The sequence below is a fragment of the Symphalangus syndactylus genome, chromosome 8 (assembly GCF_028878055.3).
Source record: "Symphalangus syndactylus isolate Jambi chromosome 8, NHGRI_mSymSyn1-v2.1_pri, whole genome shotgun sequence".
Lineage (NCBI taxonomy): Eukaryota > Metazoa > Chordata > Mammalia > Primates > Hylobatidae > Symphalangus > Symphalangus syndactylus.
In genome coordinates, this window is record NC_072430.2 from 101,597,304 (window position 1) to 101,619,372 (window position 22,069).

At 45.0% G+C, this 22,069-nt stretch overlaps 1 protein-coding gene, 1 long non-coding RNA gene and 1 other non-coding gene across 6 annotated transcripts in view; 2 read left to right on the forward strand and 1 right to left on the reverse strand.

Moving 5' to 3' along the window:
• Nucleotides 1-5,397, reverse strand: part of SF3B1 (splicing factor 3b subunit 1) — a 45,143-nt gene extending 39,746 nt beyond the window's left edge. For all 4 annotated transcript variants that reach the window (XR_010122195.1, XR_008659625.2, XM_055290107.2 and 1 more), the window contains exon 1: nucleotides 5,305-5,397. Coding sequence is in view for 2 of the 4 variants with exons in the window: in XM_055290107.2 (XP_055146082.1) it covers nucleotides 5,305-5,332 (28 nt within the window). In the remaining 2 variants the exon portion in view is untranslated. The remainder of the gene's footprint in view (nucleotides 1-5,304) is intronic.
• LOC134737363 (uncharacterized) lies at nucleotides 1,463-20,527 on the forward strand. Its single transcript, XR_010122197.1, has 3 exons — nucleotides 1,463-1,496; nucleotides 2,438-6,678; nucleotides 20,107-20,527. It is a non-coding gene; the product is annotated as an uncharacterized lncRNA (long non-coding RNA).
• LOC129489111 (U6 spliceosomal RNA) lies at nucleotides 18,151-18,257 on the forward strand. The gene has a single exon (XR_008659905.1). It is a non-coding gene; the product is annotated as a U6 spliceosomal RNA (small nuclear RNA).
• Nucleotides 20,528-22,069: the final 1,542 nt, after the last annotated feature.

The window sequence follows — 22,069 nt, forward strand, 5'->3', positions numbered from 1 at the left end:
TCCTCCAGACTGTGGGAAACCACAGGAGAAAGGTTCTGCAACAAATGAAGTGCAAGGAAAAAGAAAGAGACAGGAGGAACCTACGAACTGAAAAAGATTTAAGAGATAAATCATTCAGGCCGGGCGCAGTGGCTCACGCCTATAATCCCAGCACTTTGGGAGGCCGAGGTGGGCGGATCACCTGAGGTTGGGAGTTCGAGACCAGCCTGACTAACATAGAGAAACCTCATCTCTACTAAAAATACAAAATTAGCCAGGCGTGGTGGTGTATGCCTGTAATCCCAGCTTCTCGGGGGGCTGAGGCAGGAGAATCGCTTGAACCCGGGAGGCGGAGGTTGCCGTGAGCCGAGATCGTGCCATTGCACTCCAACCTGGGCAACAAGAGCAAAACTCCGTCTCAAAAAAAAAGAGATAAATCATTCAATCACAATGTACTGTGAAATGAAAAAGATATAAAAGAAACCAACCAATCAAAATGTTACCAGTTTTCTTGGAAGCTGACTGAAACTGAAAAACAAAGTTTAAAAGAATGGGTAAAACAGAACACTGACTAGATATTTTATTATTTTAATTTTAGGTGTAATCGTGGTATTATCTTAAGTCCTTACATAGAAATACACCCTGAAATATTTATGGATAAAGTGGTATGTCTAAGATCTGCTTCAAAATAATGAGAAGAGTAGAAAGGACCAGTGTACAAATTAAACAAAGTTGGCCTAAGCTTGTAACTGTTGAAGCTAGGTGATAAGTATATGAGGGGTTCATTTTACTACTCATGGTACTTTTTTGTTATTTTGTTTTGAGACGAAGTCTCACTCTGTTGCCCAGGCTGAAGTGCAGTGGCACGACCTCGGCTCACTGCAACCTCCACCTCCTGGTTCAAGAGATTCTCCTGCCTGAGCCTCCCAAGCAGGTGGGATTACAGGCACGCACCACCAAGCCCAGCTAATTTTTGTATTTTTAGTAGAGACGGGGTTTCACCATGTTGGTCAAGCTGGTCTCAAACTCCTGACCTCTGGTGATCCATCCACATCGGCCTCCCAAAGTGCTGGGATTACAGGCATAAGCCACCGTGCCCAGCCTACCCTAGTGTTATTAAAACCTGTCTTCACACACCGTGCCTGGCCTGTTGTTTTGTTTTTTTGAGACAGAGTCCTGCTCTGTTGCCCAGGCTCGAGTACAGCGCCAGCCGCTCTCTACTTTTCTGTATGTTTGCAGTCTCAAGCAATCCTCCTGTCTTGACTTTCCAAAATGCTAGGATTATATTAGTGAGCAACCCCTGGCCTCCTGTATTTTTAAAACTCAGACCTATGTATCAAACTCTTGAGAAAAACAATTCATATCACTGATAGCAGAAGATCACATCTGATACAACTATTTAGCTGCTCCCCACCAATTCTGTCCCTCTGATTTCCCCTCCTGTGCTTTTTCTTCTTCTTTTTTTTTTTTTTTTTTTTTTTTTTCAGACAGAGTTTCACTCAGTCGCCCAGGCTGGAGTGCAGTGGCATGATCTCAGCTCACTACAACCTCCGCCTCCTAGGTTCAAGCGATTCTCCTGCCTCAGCCTCCTGAGGAGCTGGGATCACAGGCGCACACCACCATGCTCGGTTAATTTTTTTGTACTTTTAGTAGAGAGGGAGTTTCACCATGTTGGCCAGGCTGGTCTGGAACTCCTGACCTTGGGTGATCTGCCCACCTCAGCCTCCCGAAGTGCTGGGATTATAGGTGTGAGACACCGTGCCCAGCCCTTTTCTTCTTTCTAAGCCTTAGATCCTGCTAAACCCAACTTGTAGCACTTCTTCCTCCTTGATTTTTATTTTTCATTTTTCATCTGGATTATTTTCAGTGTTCTAATTACTGCTCACTACATGTTACAGAGATACTGCCCTCAGATGTTAATCTCTCACCTATACCTTTCAGTCTGGTCCCTAAGTGATATCTACTCTCCTTTAGCCAGATGTAACTGGTGAACAAGTATTTCCCAAACACAAGACTTCTAAAAGACATCACAAAAAACAGGAAGTATATTCTGAATCCCAACCCTCAACTTTTTCATTAAACAAAACTCCAATAGGACAACTAACTATAATATAAATCATTTTACTGAACACTACAAACAATACTGATAAATTGATTCCTAAATGATTAATTCTATTAAAAAAAATTTCAAGGCCAGGCATCGTGGCTCACACCTGTAATCCTAGCACGGTGGGAGGCCAAGGCAGGAGGACTGCTTGAGCCCAGGAGTTCGAGATCAGCCTGGGTGACATAGTGAGACCCCATCTCTAAAAAAAAATTGTAAAAATTAGCTAGGCATGGTGGCACACGTCTGTAGTTGTAGCTACTCAGGAGGCTGAAATGGGAGGATCACTTGAGCCCAGCAGTTGTAGGTTAAGTAAGCTATAATCACGCCACTGCACTCCAACCTGGGCAACAGGGCAAGACCCGTTCTCAAAAATAAACACAGGAAAAAATATATATATCAGCAAGATACACAATAACAAAACTATAACTATTCCAGCCATTTATCAAGCAAAGAATTAGGGAAAAAACTTTTTCAGCTTTGTGATGTCTCAAAAAAATCTAATTCAAAGGATTAGTGGCAAAACAAGCTGATATATAGGATTTTTGGTTAAACCATTTTCCCCTTACAAAACAGAGAAGAATGTGTGTTCCCTGTTTGTTTGCCAAAGTCAGCAGTATCTGAAGAACTGCTGGATGGCAAGATTATGCATATTCATAACCATACACCTGACATAATTTAATATGCGGAAAGATCTAAAAGATTTTATCTGATTTGAGTAAGTCCAGTTCTTTTTATATTTCCATCCTGGAAAGCATAAGCCACATTGGCCAGGGTAAAATATAATCAGATTGGTTAAAGAGGATGTGAGGCCTGATCCTAATAGAAATGTTTGAAAGGGTTCAGGCATGGTGGCTCATGCCAGTAATCCCAGCACTTTGGGAGGCCAAGGTGGGAGGATCACTTGTGGTCAGGAGTTTGAGACCAGCCTGGCCAACATGGCGAAACCCTGTCTCTAAAAATACAAAAATTAGTCGAGTGTGGTGGCACATGCCTGTGATACCAGTACTCGGGAGGCTGAAGCAGGAGAATCGCTTGAACCTAAAAGGCAGAGGTTGCTGTAAGCCGAGATTGCACCACTGCACTTCAGCCTGGGCAACAGAACAAGACTTTATCTCAAAAATAAAAATAAAAAATAAAAAAAGAAATTTTTGAAAGGAATATGACAGCAAAATAAATAAATAAATAGTTATCAGTTTATCTCAATCTTGGAGCTAAGTAGAAGAGAAAATCTTAACACAATAGACTATTCTAAGCAACATAACATTTATACTGAGTGCTATAGTGGCACTGCCCCAAAAAGCATTAATTCTGCTTCAGTTTATCAAAAATGGCTTAACAAGAGAAAACAGTGATGGACCATGAAGAACTAGAGTTCCATTAGGAAGGAAGCAACAAGCTATGTCAGTATTATGTGTATTTCTACTAAACATTTATCATCCCCTGACTTACATCCCATAGGGATGGGCACAGACAGTGCTCAAGTATTGAATGTTCTGCTATTTTCTTATGGCATCACTTAATTCACACTTACAGAATAATCTCAAAAATAACAAGTTTGGCCAATGAATAGCAATAGACCAAAGCTTTTAGCTGGATTTCTAAAAAATTCAGGAAAACTGATCAGAATTTTGATTTTCCTGTCTGAGGGCATCTTATACTGAAGTTACCAATAAATAAGTATCAAAGCTATACTATCAATATCCCCAAATGAATAACCTCCTGAATGAACAAAAACAGCACATCTTTGTATTTTCTACTTAATTTGCAAAAGGTTATATTTGAGATAGTCTAAGGACAAAATAATAAGGCCTAAGAATACTAAGAGAGCATTTAAATCCTAAATACCTAAAATAGTATACTAATATTAAAGTCATTGCCAATTCATTAGCATGTTTGATAAATAGCAGAAAGCTGGACTTCAGGTCCTCTGGGTGACCCAGCTATTCAAAGCCATTCATATTCTGGTCCTAATCCAACCTTTCCAGATTCATTTATTTCTTCTCTCCTTGCACCCTCTGTTCCTGCTACAGTGGACTACTACTCAAACACACCTTTCACGACTCAATACCTTGTTACGAGATGTTCTCAGGCTCAGATGTCCTTCCCGATTTAAAACTGACTGATCCTTTTAAAACAGGGACATGTAACCTCCTCAGTGAAATAACCCTAAGCATAATCATTCGGTTATCCAGGTTCCCAGAACATGCTGCTTGTTCTTCTACTTAAGCATGCATTTGGCCTCATGAGAGAATGAGGACATACACATCTGTTTCCCCTATCAGACCGTAAAATTTTGGATGGCCTCAGTCTGTTACCTCTCACAGACTAATACCGATCCAAATACCCAGAAAGAATATATGAAACAAAAGTGACTTAGAAGTCTCGTTCTCAGTGAACATCTCGGATTCCAAGTCAGAAATCAAAGAATGCAGTTCCAACTTCTCATGCCTCGTCTTTTCTGAAAAGTGATCCCATTTTCTGTCATCTCTGCATACTTCCTAATGAACTCGTCTATTCCCAACGTTTTCCTAATTTGCACACTCTGTATTCCATAAAACGATCAACTAGCTTGAAAGCTTCGGCCATTAATGAAAGTAATTTATCTTTTCCTCTTCCATCTGCTCCTCCAATAACCAGTCTCCAAAGAAAAAGATCAATATTATACTAAAAGTGACTAAGGGAGGGAAAACAACTACCAGATTTTATCCCCAAATCGTTTTGTGCAAGAAAAATAAGAAAGTAACTGACGCTTGAAGACACACAAGGGTAGGAGTAACGGAATCTAGGTTTAACCAAATTCGATTCAGTCTGCCGGAAAAGCGGCTGCCGTATTTCAGTGCTTTTCTGACCCTCTTCTGCACGAACTATGCGGACGACAGTGTCGAGAGGCGACCCTGTCCCCACGCCCGCTTCCCCGATCCCTTGCCCACGAATCCTACCGAGGAAGCCGCTTAAACGAGGCCCTCTGGTCAAAGAGAAGCTACTCTGAAGTAGCAGGTCCCAAACACTGAACAAAGCGCCTGTCGGGGGTGTAAGAGGAGGACGCCATTACGCGGGGCAGTGGCCTGCGCCGCTGGCGCGGCGGAGACGACCCTTGGCCCCGAAACGCGGGCTCGGCTCCTACGAAAGAAACCATAGGAAAAGGCAGAATCCTAGGAAGAAAGGCTTTTATTAGGCTAGCAACGAAGAAAACACGTAAGCCCGGAAAGACCGCTTACCTTCGTGAGTCTTGGCGATCTTCGCCATTTTGTCCACTCGAACACACAGACGGAACTGGCGCTCCCAAGAACTTCCGCTCGTCGCCGCCGTCACGGAGAAAAATAGCTGAGGTCTGCACTCTGCGCGTGCGCCAAACGGGAGCGCGCTCCGTCGGGTGACACGTGACAGAGCTGCCACCTAGAGGGAACCGCGAGGTGCATTGTGGGTGGGGGAGGAGACACGGTTGGGCCCTGAAGCCGCCTGCGTGGTGATCCAGGAAATACCCGAGCTGAGCCGTAAGGTCCTTAAGTGAGTAACTTTGCCCTGGAGGAAAGTCGATTCTACGAGGGGAGTTAAGAACAGACACTGAGGGCCGGGCGCGGTGGCTCAAGCCTGTAATCCCAGCACTTTGGGAGGCCGAGGCGGGTGGATCACGAGGTCAGGAGATCGAGACCATCCTGGCTAACACAGTGAAACCCCGTCTCTACTAAAAAATACAAAAAATTAGCCGGGCGTGTTGGCGGGCGCCTGTGGTCCCAGCTACTCGGGAGGCTGAGGCAGGAGAATGGCGTGAACCCAGGAGGTGGAGGTTGTGGTGAGCCGAGATCGCGCCACTGCACTCCAGCCTGGGGGACAGAGAAAGACTCCGTCTCAAAAAAAAAAAAAAAAAAAAAAAAGAACAGACACTGAGTCCCAGCAACTCTGGAGGCTGAGGCGGGAGCATCGCTTGAGCCCAGGAGTTCGAGGCAGCCGTGAGCCATAATCGTGTCGCGCCACTGTACTTAAGCCTCCAGACCGGGCGACAGAGCAAGACCCCGAGACCCCTTCCATAAAAAAAAAAAAAAAAAAAAAAAAAAATGAACACTGTACGAAACACTGCGGTTTCAGAGCTGGAAGAGACCTCAGACATTCAATCCCTTTTCCCAAAATTCACCGGAAGAGCTCGAGGAAAACTTTCCCTTGCAGCTGTCTCAGTCTTTACAGTGCTTAGTTACGAAGACAGTCTTAAGAGTCTCATCTTTCGCCCTGTAATTCAAGGTCATTTTTCATTCTTTCTGTTTAATAATTGCAAATACTTCGGGTAGGAATTTCGTTGAGCCTCACAAATCGTTACTGAGTTGCACAATGAGAATCTTGCCACCCTTTGAAAGCCTTTTACTTTATGGGTTATTAGGAAACCACTCATCGTCATTATTAACATTCATTAGATGTTTCTCTTAAATCCTACACGGTATTCTAAATCAGGAATTTTAATAGATCAGAATACGGCAGTCTGTTTTCCTAGGCATCAATTATAATATAACCTTGTACTGTCACACTGGTCTTGGACTTCGACGATGAAAAAGAAAGAAAGGCTCAGAAAGATGGGTCCTGGAAGCAGCCCAGGAAAACAGGTAGTTATCAAGGTTAGAGCCATCACAAAGAAAGGAGTACCTCGCTATGTGATAAACCTGCAACCCAAATACTAACCATACCATGGGTCAGTATGGTCGTTTGAAGAGAGGGAAATGGTATGGGTATATTCCTCTTGCAGGAAGACCCCATATCTACTTTCGGTAAAGTGAGAAGCCATTTTCCCGAGGCTAGGGGTAGGTGGGAGATATATGGACAATGGCACTGGACTGAGAGCTTAGATAACCTGTCCCTGGTGACTCCTGACCTGCAGCCTTGCTCCCTCTTTCCCTCTCACCAAACTCCCTCCCTCCTTCGGATCAGGTGACACAAACCATAGAGTCTTGGTTTGTTGCCCAAGCTGGAGGGCAGTGGTGCGATCACAGCTGACCCTAACTTCGACCTTAAGGTTCAAGAGACTCTCCTGCCTCAGTCTCCAGAGTAGCTAGTACCACCAACATGGGCCACCATACCCAGGTAATTTTTATTTTTTGTAGAATGAGATCTTACTATATTCCCCAGGCTGGTGTCAAACTCTTGGCCTCAAGCAGTCCTCCTGCCTCGGACTCCCAAAGTGCTGGGATTACAGGCATGAGCCACCACAGATTTTTATTAGCATCCGTAAAAGAATAAATTTGATAAATTAAAATTTTTGGCCAGGCGTGGTGGCTCATGCCTGTAATTCCAGCACTTCGGGAGGCTGAGGCAGGTGGATCACAAGGTCAGGAGTTCAAAACTAGCCTGACCAACACGGTGAAACCCTGTCTCTACTAAAAATACAAAAATTAGCCGGGCATGGTGGCATGTGCCTATAATCCCAGCTACTCAGGAGGCTGAGGCAAGAGAATCGCTTGAACCCAGGAGGCGGAGGTTGCAGTGAGTGGAGATCATGCCACTGCACTCCAGCCTGAGCAATAGAGCGAGACTCCGTCTCAAAAAAAAAAAAAAAAAGTGATGGTTAATTTTAAGCGTCAACTTGACTGGATTAAGGAATACCTAGAAACCTGGTAAAGCTATTTTGTGGTGTGTCTGTATGGGTGTTTCCAGAGATTAGCGTGTGAGTACAAGTGGGCTAGGTGGGGAAGATCCGCCCTCTGTGTGGCCAGGTAACATCCAGTCTGCTGGGGACCCCAGGAAGAACAGAAGCAGAGAAAAGGTGAAAATGTCAGTTTATGTGCGAAGGCTGGCTACATCCAGTCTTCCTCTATTGTTGTTTTTGGACAACAACCCCAAGCTGCTCAGCCTTTGGAATCCTGGATTTACACCAGCAGCACGCTATCCCCACCCCTTCCTCCTGGTTCTCAGGCCTTTGTCCTTGGACTGAGTTACATCATTGTGTTCGCTGATTCTAAACCTTGGGACTTGGACCGAGCTACCAGCATCTCAGGGCCTCCAGTTTGCAGATGGCCTGTCAAGGGACTTAGTCTCCAAAATTGCAGGAGCCAGTTTCCCTAATAAATCCCAATGTGATAGTTCTTATCCCACAGGCCCACTTTAGTTTAGTTTAGTTTTGCTTTGTTTTTAGAAATGGGGTCTTGCTCTGTTGCCCCAGCTGTAGTGCAGTGGCTCACTCCAGCCTCAAACTCCTGGGCTCTGGTGATCCTCCCAACTCAGCCTCCTGAGTAGCTAAGATTACAGGTGCACACCACCATGCCCAGCTACTTTTTAATTTTTTTTTTTTTGAGACAGAGTCTTACTCTTTCACCCAAGCTGGAGTGCAGTGGCGTAATCTCAGCTCACTGTAACCTCTGCCTCCCTAGTAGCTGGGACCACAGATGTGTGCCACTACACCCAGCTAATTTTTTATTTTCAGTAGAGACAGGGCTTTGCCATATTGGCCAAGCTGGTCTTGAACTCCTGGCCTCAAGTGACCCACCCACATTGGCCTCCCAAAGTGCTGGGATTACAGGCGTGAGCCATCTCACCTGCGTACTTTTTACATTTTTTGTAGAGACAGGGTCTTGCTATATTGCCCAGGCTAATCTCGAACACCTAGCCTCAAGCGATCTTCCCACCTGGGCCTCTCAAAGTGCTGGGATTACAGGCAGGAGCCCCTTAACCAACTTCGAGAACTTGGGAAATAAGATGTGGTGGGTCCTTGCCACTATGAGCCAAACCTGGGTCAGAACTTCATGTGTGACCTGGCCCCTACATACACCCACTCTAATAGGATATTATGACACTTTGGATAACAATGTTGATTTGGACCTTGTGTCCCACAGGTCTTAAAATATTTGGTTATTTCACTTTTCCCAGTGTATAGTTAACAGAGCAAATGATAGGTCCCTTTGGAGAAGTATTAAGGGATCATTAACAAATACTAACAATAACAAAAAAAGGAAAACAAAACAAATACTGTGGTGTGGTGTTACACAGTCCTTCCTGGGGACCTAGCTTCTCCTTCAATTAGATGACCTGAACTCAAATTTCTAGGTCTGAAAACTACCTCAGGTCTGGAAACTAGCTGAAGATCACTTTAATTTTTTAATTGGGACAAGTGCCTTCAGCCTCCTGATGATTCATCTTTTATTTCTCTTGGTTGCACAGATTGAGCAGTACCCTTGTAGGCTGCCCATCAATCTTGCCTCTAAGGATACCCAGTTGTATGAATCATATATTTCTGCAGGTCAACCATTCTGACATGCTAATTGTGATAATTGTGCCCACCTTGCTGCTGACAGTTAAGCATCACCAAAGTAGGAAACAGGGTCCAAACTGACACTACTTAAGGAGGGCAAGTAGTGATGGGACCTCATCATCCCATTGCTATCATGGAGCTCCTCTCTGTCACTGCATCTGCCGCTTTCACCTAAGGTCTGTAAAAGATAGCCACATCAATGACAGTACCAAGCTGAGCTGTATCAGAGAAGTCAGAGGCAAACGGAAAAAGCAGTAATAGTGATTCTTTTTCTTTCTGTTTTTTTTTTTGAGACGGAGTCTTGCTCTGTTCCCCAGGTTAGAGTGCAGTGGCACGACCTTGGCTCGCTGCAACCTCTGCCTCATGGGTTCAAGTGATTCTCCTGGCTCGGCCTCCCAAGTAGCCGGGACTAACAGGTGCATGCCACCACTCCCAGCTAATTTCTGTATTTTTAGTAGAGACGGGGTTTCACCATATTGGCCAGGCTGGTCTTGAACTCCTTTCTTCGTGATTCAACCACCTCGGCCTCCCAAAGTGCTAGGATTACAGGCATGAGCCATTGCGCCCAGCCTAGGGCCATGCTACTCTTAATACTAATTCCTAGGTGGGGTGTGGTGGCTCACATCTATAATCCCAACAGTTTGGGAGGCTGAGGTGCAGGGATTGCTTGAGACCAGGAGTTCGAGACCAACCTGGGCAACATAATGAGACTTTGTCTCAAAATAAAAATCAGTCCTGGAGCGGTGGCTGACGCCTGTAATCCCAGCACTTTGGGAGGCCGAGGTGGGTGGATCGCCTGAGGCTGGGAGTTCAAGACCAGCCTGACCAACATGGAGAAACCCCATCTCTACTAAAAATACTAAATTAGCCGGGTATGGTGGCACATGCCTGTAATCCCAGCTACTCGGGAGGCTGAGGCAGGAGAATTGCTTAAACCTGGGAGGCAGAGGGTGCAGTGAGCCAAGATGGCAGCATTGCACTCCAGCCTGGGCAACAAGAGCAAAACTCCATCTCAAAAAAATAAAATAATAAAATAAAATAAAAATCAGGTCAGGCGCCGTGGCTCCCACCTGTAATCCCAGCACTTTGGGAGGCCAAGGTGGGCGGATGACTTGAGGTCAGGAGTTCAAGACTAGCCTGGCCAACATGGTGAAACCATGTCTCTACTAAAAATACAAAAATTAGCCAGGCGTGGTGGCAGGTGCCTGTAATCCCAGCTATTCGAGAGATTGAGGTACAAGAATTGCTTGAACCTGGGAGGTGGAGGTTGCAGTGAGCCGGGAGCACGCCACTGCACTCCAGCCTGGGCGACAGAGCAAGACTCAGTCTCAAAATAAATAAATTAATTAATTAATTAATTAAATTAAAAATAAAAAATTTAAACAATATTTGAATTAGGGACAGCGTCTCATTATGTTGCCCAGGTTGGTCTTGAACTCCTGGGCTCAAGCAATCCACCTGCATCAGTCTCCCAAAGTCCTGGGATTACAGGTGTGAGCTACTATGCCCAGCAAATTATTTTTAAAGGAATCAAATATATATATGTTAAGTCCTTGTCCTGACCCTCAGCTTTTTCTACTCTCTGGCAGCCAGAGATGAGACTCTTTATATACTGCCAAGGATGCCCTTCAGCTTTCACATTTAACCTACACTGGGGATTAATCACTCTCAACCTTTCATTTTCTTTCTCCAGTATCTTAGTAGAAGCTACTAATGTTTCACCTACCACCAGTGAGAGAGTCCTCGTTGCTGGCTAGATAGCAGGTAATCCAGATCTAAAAATCACATTTTTTTAACCTGCTCGGAGAACTCTTGGATCCTAGTTGTCACAGGTTGGGTTGCCTTTGAAGCCAACTCTGAGAGGAAGATCTGCATGCAGGAAGTTTGCAAGAATCTAGCCAAGCATGGTGGCTCATGCCCGTAATCCCAGCACATTGGAGGGCCAAGGCAGGAGGATCACTTGAGCCTAGGAGTTTGAGACCAGCCTGGGCAACATTGTGAGACCCCCATCTCTCTTAAAAACAAACAAAAAGAAGTTTTTTAAAAAAAGAATTTTGCAGCCAGGTGCGGTGGCTCACACCTGTAATCCGAGCACTTTGGGAGGCCGAGGCAGGCAGATCACTTGAGGTCAGGAGTTTGAGACCAGCCTGGCCTACATGGCTAAACCCCGTTTCTACTAAAAATAAAAAAATTAGCTGGACATGGTGGCGGGCACCTGTAATCCCAGCTACTGGGGAGGCTGAGGCGGGAGAATCACTTGAACACAGGAGGCAGAGGTTGCAGTGAGCTGAGATCAGGCCATTGCACTCCAGCCTGCGTGACAAGGGTGAAACTCCCTCTGGGGAAAAAAAAAAAAAAAAAAAAAAGCTGGGAGTGGTGGCTCACGCCTGTAATCCCAGCACTCTGGGAATACAAGGAGGGCAGATCACAAGGTCAGGAGATCGAGACCATCCTGGCTAACACGGTGAAACCCCGTCTTTGCTAAAAATACAAAAAATTAGCCGGCTGTGGTGGCAGGCGCCTGTAGTACCAGCTACTCAGGAGGCTGAGGCAGGAGAATGGCGTGAACCTCGGAGGTGGAGCTTGCAGTGAGCTGAGATTGTGCCACTACACTCCAGCCTGGGCGACAGAGCGAGACTCTGTCTCAAAAAAAAAAAAAGTTTTGGTAAGGTGGGTAAATTATGATCCGAGAGAAGTAGTGAAGAGTGAAGGAGACATTAGTCCTGTTCTCTTGGCCTTGAAGTACTTGGGTAGCAAGGGTTATGAAACACCCCCTTTTTTTATTTTTTTGAGATGGAGTTTCACTCTGTCACCCAGGCTGGAGTGCAGTAGCACGACCTTGGCTCACTGCAACCTCTGCCTCCCAGGTTCAAGCGATTCTCTTGCCTCAGCCTCCTGAGTAGCTGGGACTATAGGCGCGCACCACCACACCCAGCTGATTTTTGTATTTTTAGTGGAGATGACTTTTCACCGTGTTGGCCGGGATGGTCTCGATCTCCTGACCTCGTGATCCACTGGGATTACAGACATGGGCCACTGCGCCTGGCCAAACACCCCTTTCTTTCTTGGAATGGTGATTAATTGAAAATAATTTTGAATGTACTGTTTTCTTTATGGCAGTTTATCAATGGCTATGCCTCTCCAGGAGCCTCTAAGTGTGCAAGTGGGGTTGGAGGAAGCGTGCAGCATGCACTGTGTGTGTGTGTGTGTGTGTGTGTGTGTGTTTGAACCTCCTTTCCCCCCCACTAACGCAGTGATTCTCAAACTCTAAGGGCATCCCCTGAGGAGCTTCTTAAAATTATAGGTTGTGGGCCCAAACTCCAGAGATTGATTGAGTAGGTTTGAAGTGGAGCCCAAGTGCTGATAATTCTCTACAGATGGCCAACTTTGAGAAGTGTGACATCTCAAAGCCTTTTTTCTCAGCTATGTTTGAATTCTGGGAGAAGGCAGACAGGTCTCCAGTGTTCTATGGTCAGAAGAAAGCAACATATCCAAATATTCAACAGCATGTGTGACCTGTCACCCCCGCTACTCACCCCAGTGTGAAAATGTGCCTATGGTTGAGAAAGAATAAGCAGCCTCGTATGAGAGAGGAAACACAGGGCAGCTTCACAGGGTGCCACGACTCAGCCAAGGAAATTGTTCTGAACCCTGTAAGACACGCGATCCCCTCCACTCTCCTGAAATAAAATTCGTAGAGAATAGAATCTGATCACGCAGGTAATTTTGAAAAATATCAATTAATGCCCCAACTGAAATATAAAAGGAGAAATCAGAGGGAAAAAATGCTTATAACAAAAGATGTATTTTGAGGATTTGGGAAGTTTATGAATCACAGATTAGGGGTTCCAGAAGGCACAAAGGAAAGGTTTGAGAGAAAAAAGTTAGTGGAAAGGAAGCAGTGAGCTGTATAGTAATGAAGATAAACGGGAGAATGATTATTGGAGGGGCTTTTAATTTAGATGGCAAGAATAACAAGTGGGGATATCTGGCTATTAGATTATCATTAACATATGTGGTCTCAGGAATCCTCAGGTGAGTGCAGAAAGAGGTAAGTAAACACCCAGGCCATAATCTGTAATGCGACAGCAATCTCTAACCCATGGGCTATAGCTGGCTGCCACACCAGCTATAGCCCATGGGTATAATATATATTATATATATATATATAAAATATATATATAATATAAATATATATAATATAAAATATGCATTTTAGCCACAAAGAACTGCTTTGAGGTCCCCTACAGACACTATGGTGCATTTTATATTATATATATGTATGCATTTTATATTACATATATTTATATTATATGTTTATATTTATAATATAAATATATAATTATAAATATATTTATTATATATAATTATATATTATAAATATATGTATTTATATTATATAATATATAATATAAATATATAATATTAAATATGCATTTTAAATATTTTAAATGTACAGTTCAGTGGCATTAATTACATTCAAACTGTTAATACGACTATCACCACTACCTCTATCCAAACTTTTTTTTTTTTATCACCCCAACCGAAACTCTGGGATCATTAAGCAATAATCCCATTTTCCCCTTTTCACTTAACTCCTTGTAACCTCTAATCTACTCCTACAGTGAGATTTCCTCGATAGGGTAACACCAGATCAGTCTTATAGATGAGGTAAAAATGATGGAGGAGATGGGGGTGAGAACAGGACACAGGACCCTCTAGAAAAAGAGGACAATGTAGGCAACAGACACCATAGTGTCTGTAGGGGACCTCAAAGCAGTTCTTTGTGGCTAAGTGCCATAGTATGTGGCAGGAAGCTGCAAAAGAGGAATTCTAGGATTGGCTGGGAGGCTGGTTATATAAACAGGAAGAATCTGTTTCCTTGATCTACTCTGAATTCCCTGAAATAAGAATTTCTGAATCCAAGCACTTTGGGAGGCCAAGGTGTGCGGATCACGAGGTCAGGAGATTGAGACCATCCTGGCTAACACGGTGAAACCCTGTCTCTACTAAAAAAATACAAAAAAATAGCCGGGTGTGGTGGCGGGCGCCTGTAGTCCCAGCTACTCCAGAGGCTGAGGCACGAGAATGGTGTGAACCCGGTAAGCAGAGCTTGCAGTGAGCCGAGATCGCGCCACTGCACTCCAGCCTGGGTGACAGAGCCTCAGTGACGTCTCCAAAAAAAAAAAAAAAAAAGAATTTCTGTATCTGGAAAGCTAAGTATGTTGTCATTCTTTGTGGCCCTGCCTAGGTAATTATCTTATTTTCTTCTGCTGAAGTTTCTAGTTTTGGCTTACTTGAATTGAATTTTTTTATTTTATTATTATTTTCTTTGAGGTGGAGTCTTGCTGTGTCACCCAGGCTGGAGTGCAGTGGCACGATCTCGGCTCACTGCAACCTCTGCCTCCCGGGTTCAAGCGATTCTCCTGCCTCAGCCTCCTGAGTAGCTGAGATTACAGGCGCCCGCCACCAAGCCTGGCTAATTTTTGTATTTTTAGTAGAGATGGGGTTTCACCATGTTGGCTAGACTGTTCTCAAACTCCTGACCTCAGGTGATCTGCCTGCCTCAGCCTCCCAAAGTGCTCAGATTACAGGTGTGAGCCACCACACCTGGCCTGAATTGAATTTTTTTTTTCCTCGAGATGGAGTCTTGCTGTGTCACCCAGGCTAGAGTGCAGTGGCACGATCTCGGCTCACTGCAACCTCCGCCTCCCGTCCAAGTGATTCTCCTGCCTCAGCCTCCTGAGTAGCTGGGATTATAGGCGGCCGCCACCAAGCCTGGCTAATTTTTGTATTTTTAGTAGAGATGGGATTTCACCATGTTGGCCAGGCTGTTCTCGAACTCCTGACCTCAGGTGATCTGCCTGCCTCAGCGTCCCAAAGTGCTGGGATTACAGGTGTGAGCCACCACACCTGGCCTGAATTGATTTTTTTTTTTTTTCTCGAAATGGAGTCTTGCTCTGTCGCCAGGCTGGAGTGCAGTGGCATGATCTCGGCTCACTGCAACCTCTGCCTCCCAGGTTCAAGCGATTCTCCTGCCTCAGCCTCCAAGTAGCTGGGACTACAGGCGCGTGCCACCATGCCCAGCTAATTTTTTGTATTTTTAATAGAGATGGGGTTTCACCGTGTTAGCCAGGATGGTCTCGATCTCCTGACCTGGTGATCCGCCTGTCTCGGCCTCCCAAAGTGCTGGGATTACAGGCTTGAGCCACCGTGCCCAGCTTGAATTGAATTGTTTTTAAAAAATAATTCTAATATAGTATTACAAGGTTGCTGCTACATTTTTCAAGAAGTCATATAAATTATAAAAGCATCCTGACTCAGATTCAGAAAATGTGGATTTGCTTGCTGGCTCTGCTTTCTAGTTTGTGCAAGTTACTTAATATCCCTAAAGCTCAGTTGCCTAAGGTCTTAGTAAATGTGTACTGAAGGATTTAATTAAAACAAGGCTTCATCACACCCTCCCAGATGCACCAATACCAGCCAGTGCTTCCTCCGCAGAAATCTGAGTACCAGCTTTGTGGTGCTTGGGGATAGAGGGTGTGTCTCTTCTATGCTTCCTAGACACTAGCATCAGCCAAGCAATGTCCTCCCCTCAAAGATCTGGGTTCCAGCATTGTGAGAATCTGCCACCAAGTTTCTAATGATAACTCCCAACTTCTTCCTTTTGTTCCCCTACCCCTAGAGGTATGTGCAGAAAAGTGTTAGGCCTGCCTGCTGTCCTTTGAAAGACCTCCTTATAGGTTTGTCCTTGGCTGGCATTTGGTAACTGGGTTTTCAGAAGGGTTCCCATCATTCACAGAACTGATTAGTGTATCCCACTGTGCCTATGCACAGTGTATTGTTTGCATAAACCATATGGTTCCTGCCGAACACCATTTTGGAGTCTGGAATTTGGGTGCATACCAGGCAGAGAGGATGCTTATGTGAGCAGGCCCCCATAAAAACCTTGAGCCTTGAGTTTCTAAGGAGCTAATGTGGTTGGCAATATTTCACATGTGTTGTCACAACTCCTTGCTGGACTAATTAAGCATTTCCTGTGTGACTCCATGACTTCACTGGGAGAGGACCCTTGAAAGTTTGCTCACGGCTTCCTCCAGATTCCTAACATGGACCTTTATCCTTGCTAATTTGCTTTCTATACTTTTCCTGTCATAAGTCATAGCTGTGAGTATAAATATATGCTGAGTCCTGTGAGTCCTTTTAGCAAATCATTGTACCCAGGAATGGTGTTGGGGACACAAGGTGATACCTACTTCTTGCAGTTAACTGTTTTCTTATCTCAGTATTCCCTTTTATGTTTTTGTATTGTGGGGTTTTTTTTTATTTATTTATTTTTTATTTTTTATTTTTTTTGAGACAGGGAGTCTTGCTTTGTCACCCAGGCTGGAATACAGTGGCGCAATCTCGGCTCACTGCAACCTCCGCCTACCGGGTTAGCAATTCCCTGCCTCAGCCTCCCGACTAGCTGGGATTACAGGCGCCCGCCACCAGGCCCAGCTAATTTTTGTATTTTTAGTAGAGACGGGATTTCACCATCTCGGCCAGGCTGGTCTTGAACTCCTGACCTTGTGATCCACCCACCTCAGCCTCCCAAGTGCTGGGATTACTAGCATGAGCCACTGCACCCGGCCTTGTTTTTGTATTGTTTTTGTTGTTTTGAGACAGGGTCTCACTCTGTGACCCAGGCTGGAGTGCAGTGGTGTGATGTTGACTCACTGCAACCTCTGCCTCCTGGGTTCAAGTGATGCTCCTACCTCAGCCTCCCAAGTAGCTGGGACTACAGGTGCACACCACCACGCCTTGCTAATTTTTGTATTTGTAGAGATGAGGTCTCACAATGTTGCCCACGCTGGTCTCGAACTCCTGGGCTCAAGTGATCCACCTGACTCAGCCTCCCAAAGTGCTAGGATTACAGGCATGAGCCACCATGTCCAACCTTTCCTTTTTTGGGGGAGTCAACTTAATTCCACAAACCCTTTTTAACAATATCCCTATATTTTTTGTTTAACTGGTATAATTTCTGTTTTCCTGATGCTCCCTAACAAGCATCACCAGTCAGTAAGGGCAAAATGCCTAGTTAATGTCCTTTGCTATTCCCCTATTTATCAGAAACTAACATATGTAATAGGGCTAATCTCTTGTAACTCAGTTCCAAGAGGTGTTCAAGGAAGTTGCTCTTTAACAAGGAAGATGGTGTTTAAACCAAACATTTCCCACAGACAGTCTCTATTTTTGTTTTGTTTTTGAAATGGAATCTCACTAATTGCCCAGGCTGGTCTTGAACTCCTGGCCTAAAGTGATTCTCCCTCCTAGGTCTTCCAAAGTGCTGGCATTACAGGTGTGAGCCACCACACCCATTAAATATGGTAGCGAAGCCAGGCGCAGTGGCTTACGCCTGTAATCCCAGTACTTTGGGAGGCCGAGGTGGGCGGATCACCTGAGGTTGGGAGTTTGAGACCAGCCTGACCAACATAGAGAAACCCTGTCTCTATTAAAAATACAAAATTAGCTGGGCATGGTGGCGCATGCCTGTAATCCCAGCTACTCGGGAGGCTGAGGTAGGAGAATCACTTGAACCTGGGAGGTAGAGGTTGTGGTCAGCTGAGATCGCGCCATTGCACTCCAGCCTGGGCAACAAGAGCAAAACTCCATCTCAAAAAAAAAAAAAAAAGGTAGACAGAAAAGGTGCCAGTAATACGATTATGTTAACTTTTAAAACTAACTTTATTTCAGGAAAAAAATATATATGATGTTTAGGTAAAGATCTTGTTCTGTGGTTAAAATTCATCCTGTATTTGTTTTGATTGGAGGAGTGACTAAAAGTGCTGTTACTGTGCTCGCCTCAGCAGCACATATACTAAAATTGGAACAATACAGAGAAGATTAGCATGGCCCCTCTGCAAGGATGACACGCAAATTTGTGAAATGTTCCATATTTTTATAAAAATAACAGAAAAAAAGAAAACAATGCTGTTACTACTAGAAATCATTGCCATCTCTATCGAAGGCTTTCTGGTTCTGTTCAGTCTATAGGGTTCCGAAGAGTGAGCAAAATCTATAATAAACAGTGTGATTCTAAGTGGAAATCCATCAGGAGGATTTCATTTGGAAAAAACACATAGAGGCAGAAATAAAAAGGTACAGATAAAATGTTTTATTATGGAAGATTTCAAACATCCACAAAAATTAGATATGACTATGAAGAACTCCCCATGTACCCATCATTCAGTTCATTGATTATCAATATAAGCTTAATTTTGTTTCATCCACTCTATTCCCCCAACCCCTTTTGGGTTATTTTAAAGCAAAGCACAGACATCATATTTCATCTGTAAATACTAATGTATGAATATCTGAGATAAAGATTCATTTAAATAAGGTAACTACACTTACAATTTTTCAAAAATTTAAAACTTTTTTTTTTTTAAGACAAGAGTCTCACATTCTCGCCCAGGCTGGAGTGCAGTGGCACCATCTCAGCCCACTGCAAGCTCCGCACTGCAAGCTCCGCCTCCCAGGTTCATGCCATTCTCCTGCCTCAGCCTCCTGAGTAGCTGGGACTACCTACAGGCGCCTGCCACCACGCCCAGCTAATTTTTTTTTTTTTTTTTGTATTTTTAGTAGAGACAGGGTTTCACTATGTTAGCCAGGATGGTCTCCATCTCCTGACCTCATGATCTGCCCACCTCAGCCTCCCAAAGTGCTGGGATTACAGGTATGAGCCACCGCGCCCAGCCTAAAAAATGAAAAACTTTTAATTTTTTTTTTTTTTTTTTTAGAGACAGTGTCTCATTCTGTCGCCCAGGCTAGAGTGCAGTGGTGCTATCCTAGCTCACTGCAGACTCCAACTCCTGAATTCAAGTGATCCTCAACATCTCGGTCTCCCAAAGTGCTGGGATTACAGGCATGAGCCAACTGCACCCAGCCTTAATAATTTTTTTTTTTTTTGAGACAAGGTCTTGCTCTGTCACCCAAGCTGCAGTGCACAATCCCAGCTCACTGCAACCTCTGCCTTCCGGGTTCAAGCAATCCTCCTGCCTCAGCCTCCTGAGTAGCTGGGATTACAGACACGTGCCACCACCCCCAGCTAATTTTTGTATTTTTAGTAGAGACGGGGTCTTACCATGTTAGCCAGGCTGGTCTTGAACTCCTGACCTCGTGATCCACCTGCCTTGGCCTCCTAAAGTGTGGGATTACAGGTCTGAGCCACCGTGCCCAGCCTGTCTACCATAGAGCTCAACCTTTAGCACATTCAAGAAGTATTCACAAAATAAAGTATATACAATTGAAAATTTAGTTGCTCAAAAAAGATGTCGTCGCTGGGCGCGGTGGCTCACGCCTGTAATCCTAGCACTTTGGGAGGCCGAGGCAGGTGGATCACCTGAGGTCAGGAGTTCGAGACCAGCCTCAACATGGAGAAACCCCATCTCTACTAAAAATACAAAATTAGCCAGGCATGGTTGTGCATGCCTGTAATCCCAGCTACTCGGGAGGCTGAGGCAGGAGAATTGCTTGAATTAGGGAGGTGGAGGTTGCGGTGAGCCGAGATTGCACCATTGCACTTCAGCCTGGGCAACAAGAGTGAGACTCGGTCTCAAAAAAAAAAAAAAAAAAAGTCATCATATAGACAGTAGGGCAAAGTACCCATGTAAAAAGATTAGTTCTATGATTACAGTGAATTTGACATCAACCAGTAAATGTGTTTATAATCGTAACACAGTCCTTACTAACAATGTAATCAAGGCTTTTTTTTTTTTTTTTGAGACTGAGTTTTGCTCTCCTTACCCAGATTGGAGTGCAATGGTGCGATCTCAGCTCACCGCAACCTCCACCTCCTGGGTTCAAGCGGTTCTCCTGCCTCAGCCTCCGAAGTAGCTGGGATTACAGGCATGCACCACCACACCTGGCTAAGTTTTGTATTTTTAGTAGAGACGGGGTTTCTCCATGTTGGTCAGGCTGGTCTCGAACTCCTGACCTCTTGATCCACTCGCCTCCGCCTCCCAAAGTGTTGGGATTACAAGCGTGAGCCACCGCACCCAGCCAAAAATTTCTTAAAATCATCTAGTATCCAGCTTTCAAATTTCTTAGTCTCATATACATTTTTTTATATTTAGTTTGCACAAAAGAAAATCAAAATAAAGCCTTTTACATCTTTTAAATCTACAACTGTCTCCCCCTTCCCTTCGTTTTTTACTTGATATTTACTCACTGAAGAAACTGGGCAACTTGTCTTATAGAATTTTCCACATTCTGGAGTTGGCAGATAGTGTCCCCTTGGTGTCATTTAACATGTTCTTTTCTTTTTGGTTTGAGTCAGGGTCTCTCTGTGTCACCCAGGCTGGAATGCAGTGGAATGATCACAGCTCATTGCAATCTCAAACTTCTGGGATCCAGTGATCCTCTTGCCTCAGCCTCCCCAGTAGCTGGGACTACAGGCGTGTACCACCATGCCCAGCTAATTTTTAAATTTATTTTTGTGGAGATGGGGTCTCACCATGTTGCCAAGGCTGGTCTCAAACTCCTGGCCTCAAGTGACCCTCCTGACTCAGCATCCCAAAGTGTTGGGATTTCAGGCATGAGCTACTGTCCCTGGCCTGAAAATGTGCTTTAAAGAAGACCTTATTGGAATACTGGAAATATTTAAGATTTAAAGAAGAGCAAGTGAGAGGTGACAACGTGCTGGCAGCCCTTGCTTGCTCTTGGCGCCTCCTCATCCTCGGCATCTGCTCTGGCCACAGTCGAGGAGCCCTTCAGCCTGCCACTGCGCTATGAGGGCCCCTCCCTGGGGCTAGCCAAGGCAGGAGCCAGCTCCCTCTGCTCGCCAGGAGGTGTGGAGGGAGAGGCGCGGGTGGGAGCCAGGGCTGTGCGTGGCACTCACGGGCTGGCGTGGGTTCTGGGTGGGCATGGGGTCGGCGGGCCCACACTTGGCGCAGCCAGCCAGCACCTTCTGGGCTTGATCCGGGGACGAGCTCCCTCTGGGCTGCCAGAATGCCTAGGCTGGGTGCTGCAGAGACCCTGGGGAGTGCCAGTGAGAGGTGAAGCCTGCTGGGCTTCTGGGATGGGTGGGGACTTGGAGAACTTTTCTGTCTAGCTAAAGGTTTGTAAACGCACCAATCAGCACTTTGTGTCTAGCTAAAGGATTGTAAATGACCAATCAGCACTCTGTGTCTAGGTCAAGGTTTGTAAATGCACCACTCAGCACCCTGTGAAAACGGACCAATCAGCTCTCTGTAAAATGGACCAATCAGCAGGATGTGGGTGGGGTCCGATAACGGAATAAAAGCAGGCTGCCTGAACCAGCAGTGGCAACTCTCTGGGGTCACCTTCCACTTTGTGGAAGCTTTGTTCTTTTGCTCTTCTCAATAAATCTTGCTGCTGCTCACTCATTGGGTCTGTGCCGCCTTTAAAACCTGTAACGGTCACCGCGAAGGTCTGCAGCTTCACTCCTGAAGCCTGCGAGACCGCGAACCCACCGGGAGGGACAAGCAACTCCAGATGCGCTGCCTTTAAGAGCTGTAATGCCGCAGAGGTCTGCAGCTTCACTCCTGAAGTCACTGAGACTACGAACCCACTAGAAGGAAGAAACATGTCTGAACATCAGAAGGAACGAACTTGGGACACACCATCTTTAAAAACTGTAACACTCACGGTGAGGATCCGTGGCTTCATTCTTGAAGTCAGCAAGACCAAGAACCCACCAATTCCGGACACACAAGGATTGTGTATTTAAAAGTAGTTGATACAGAATTGTC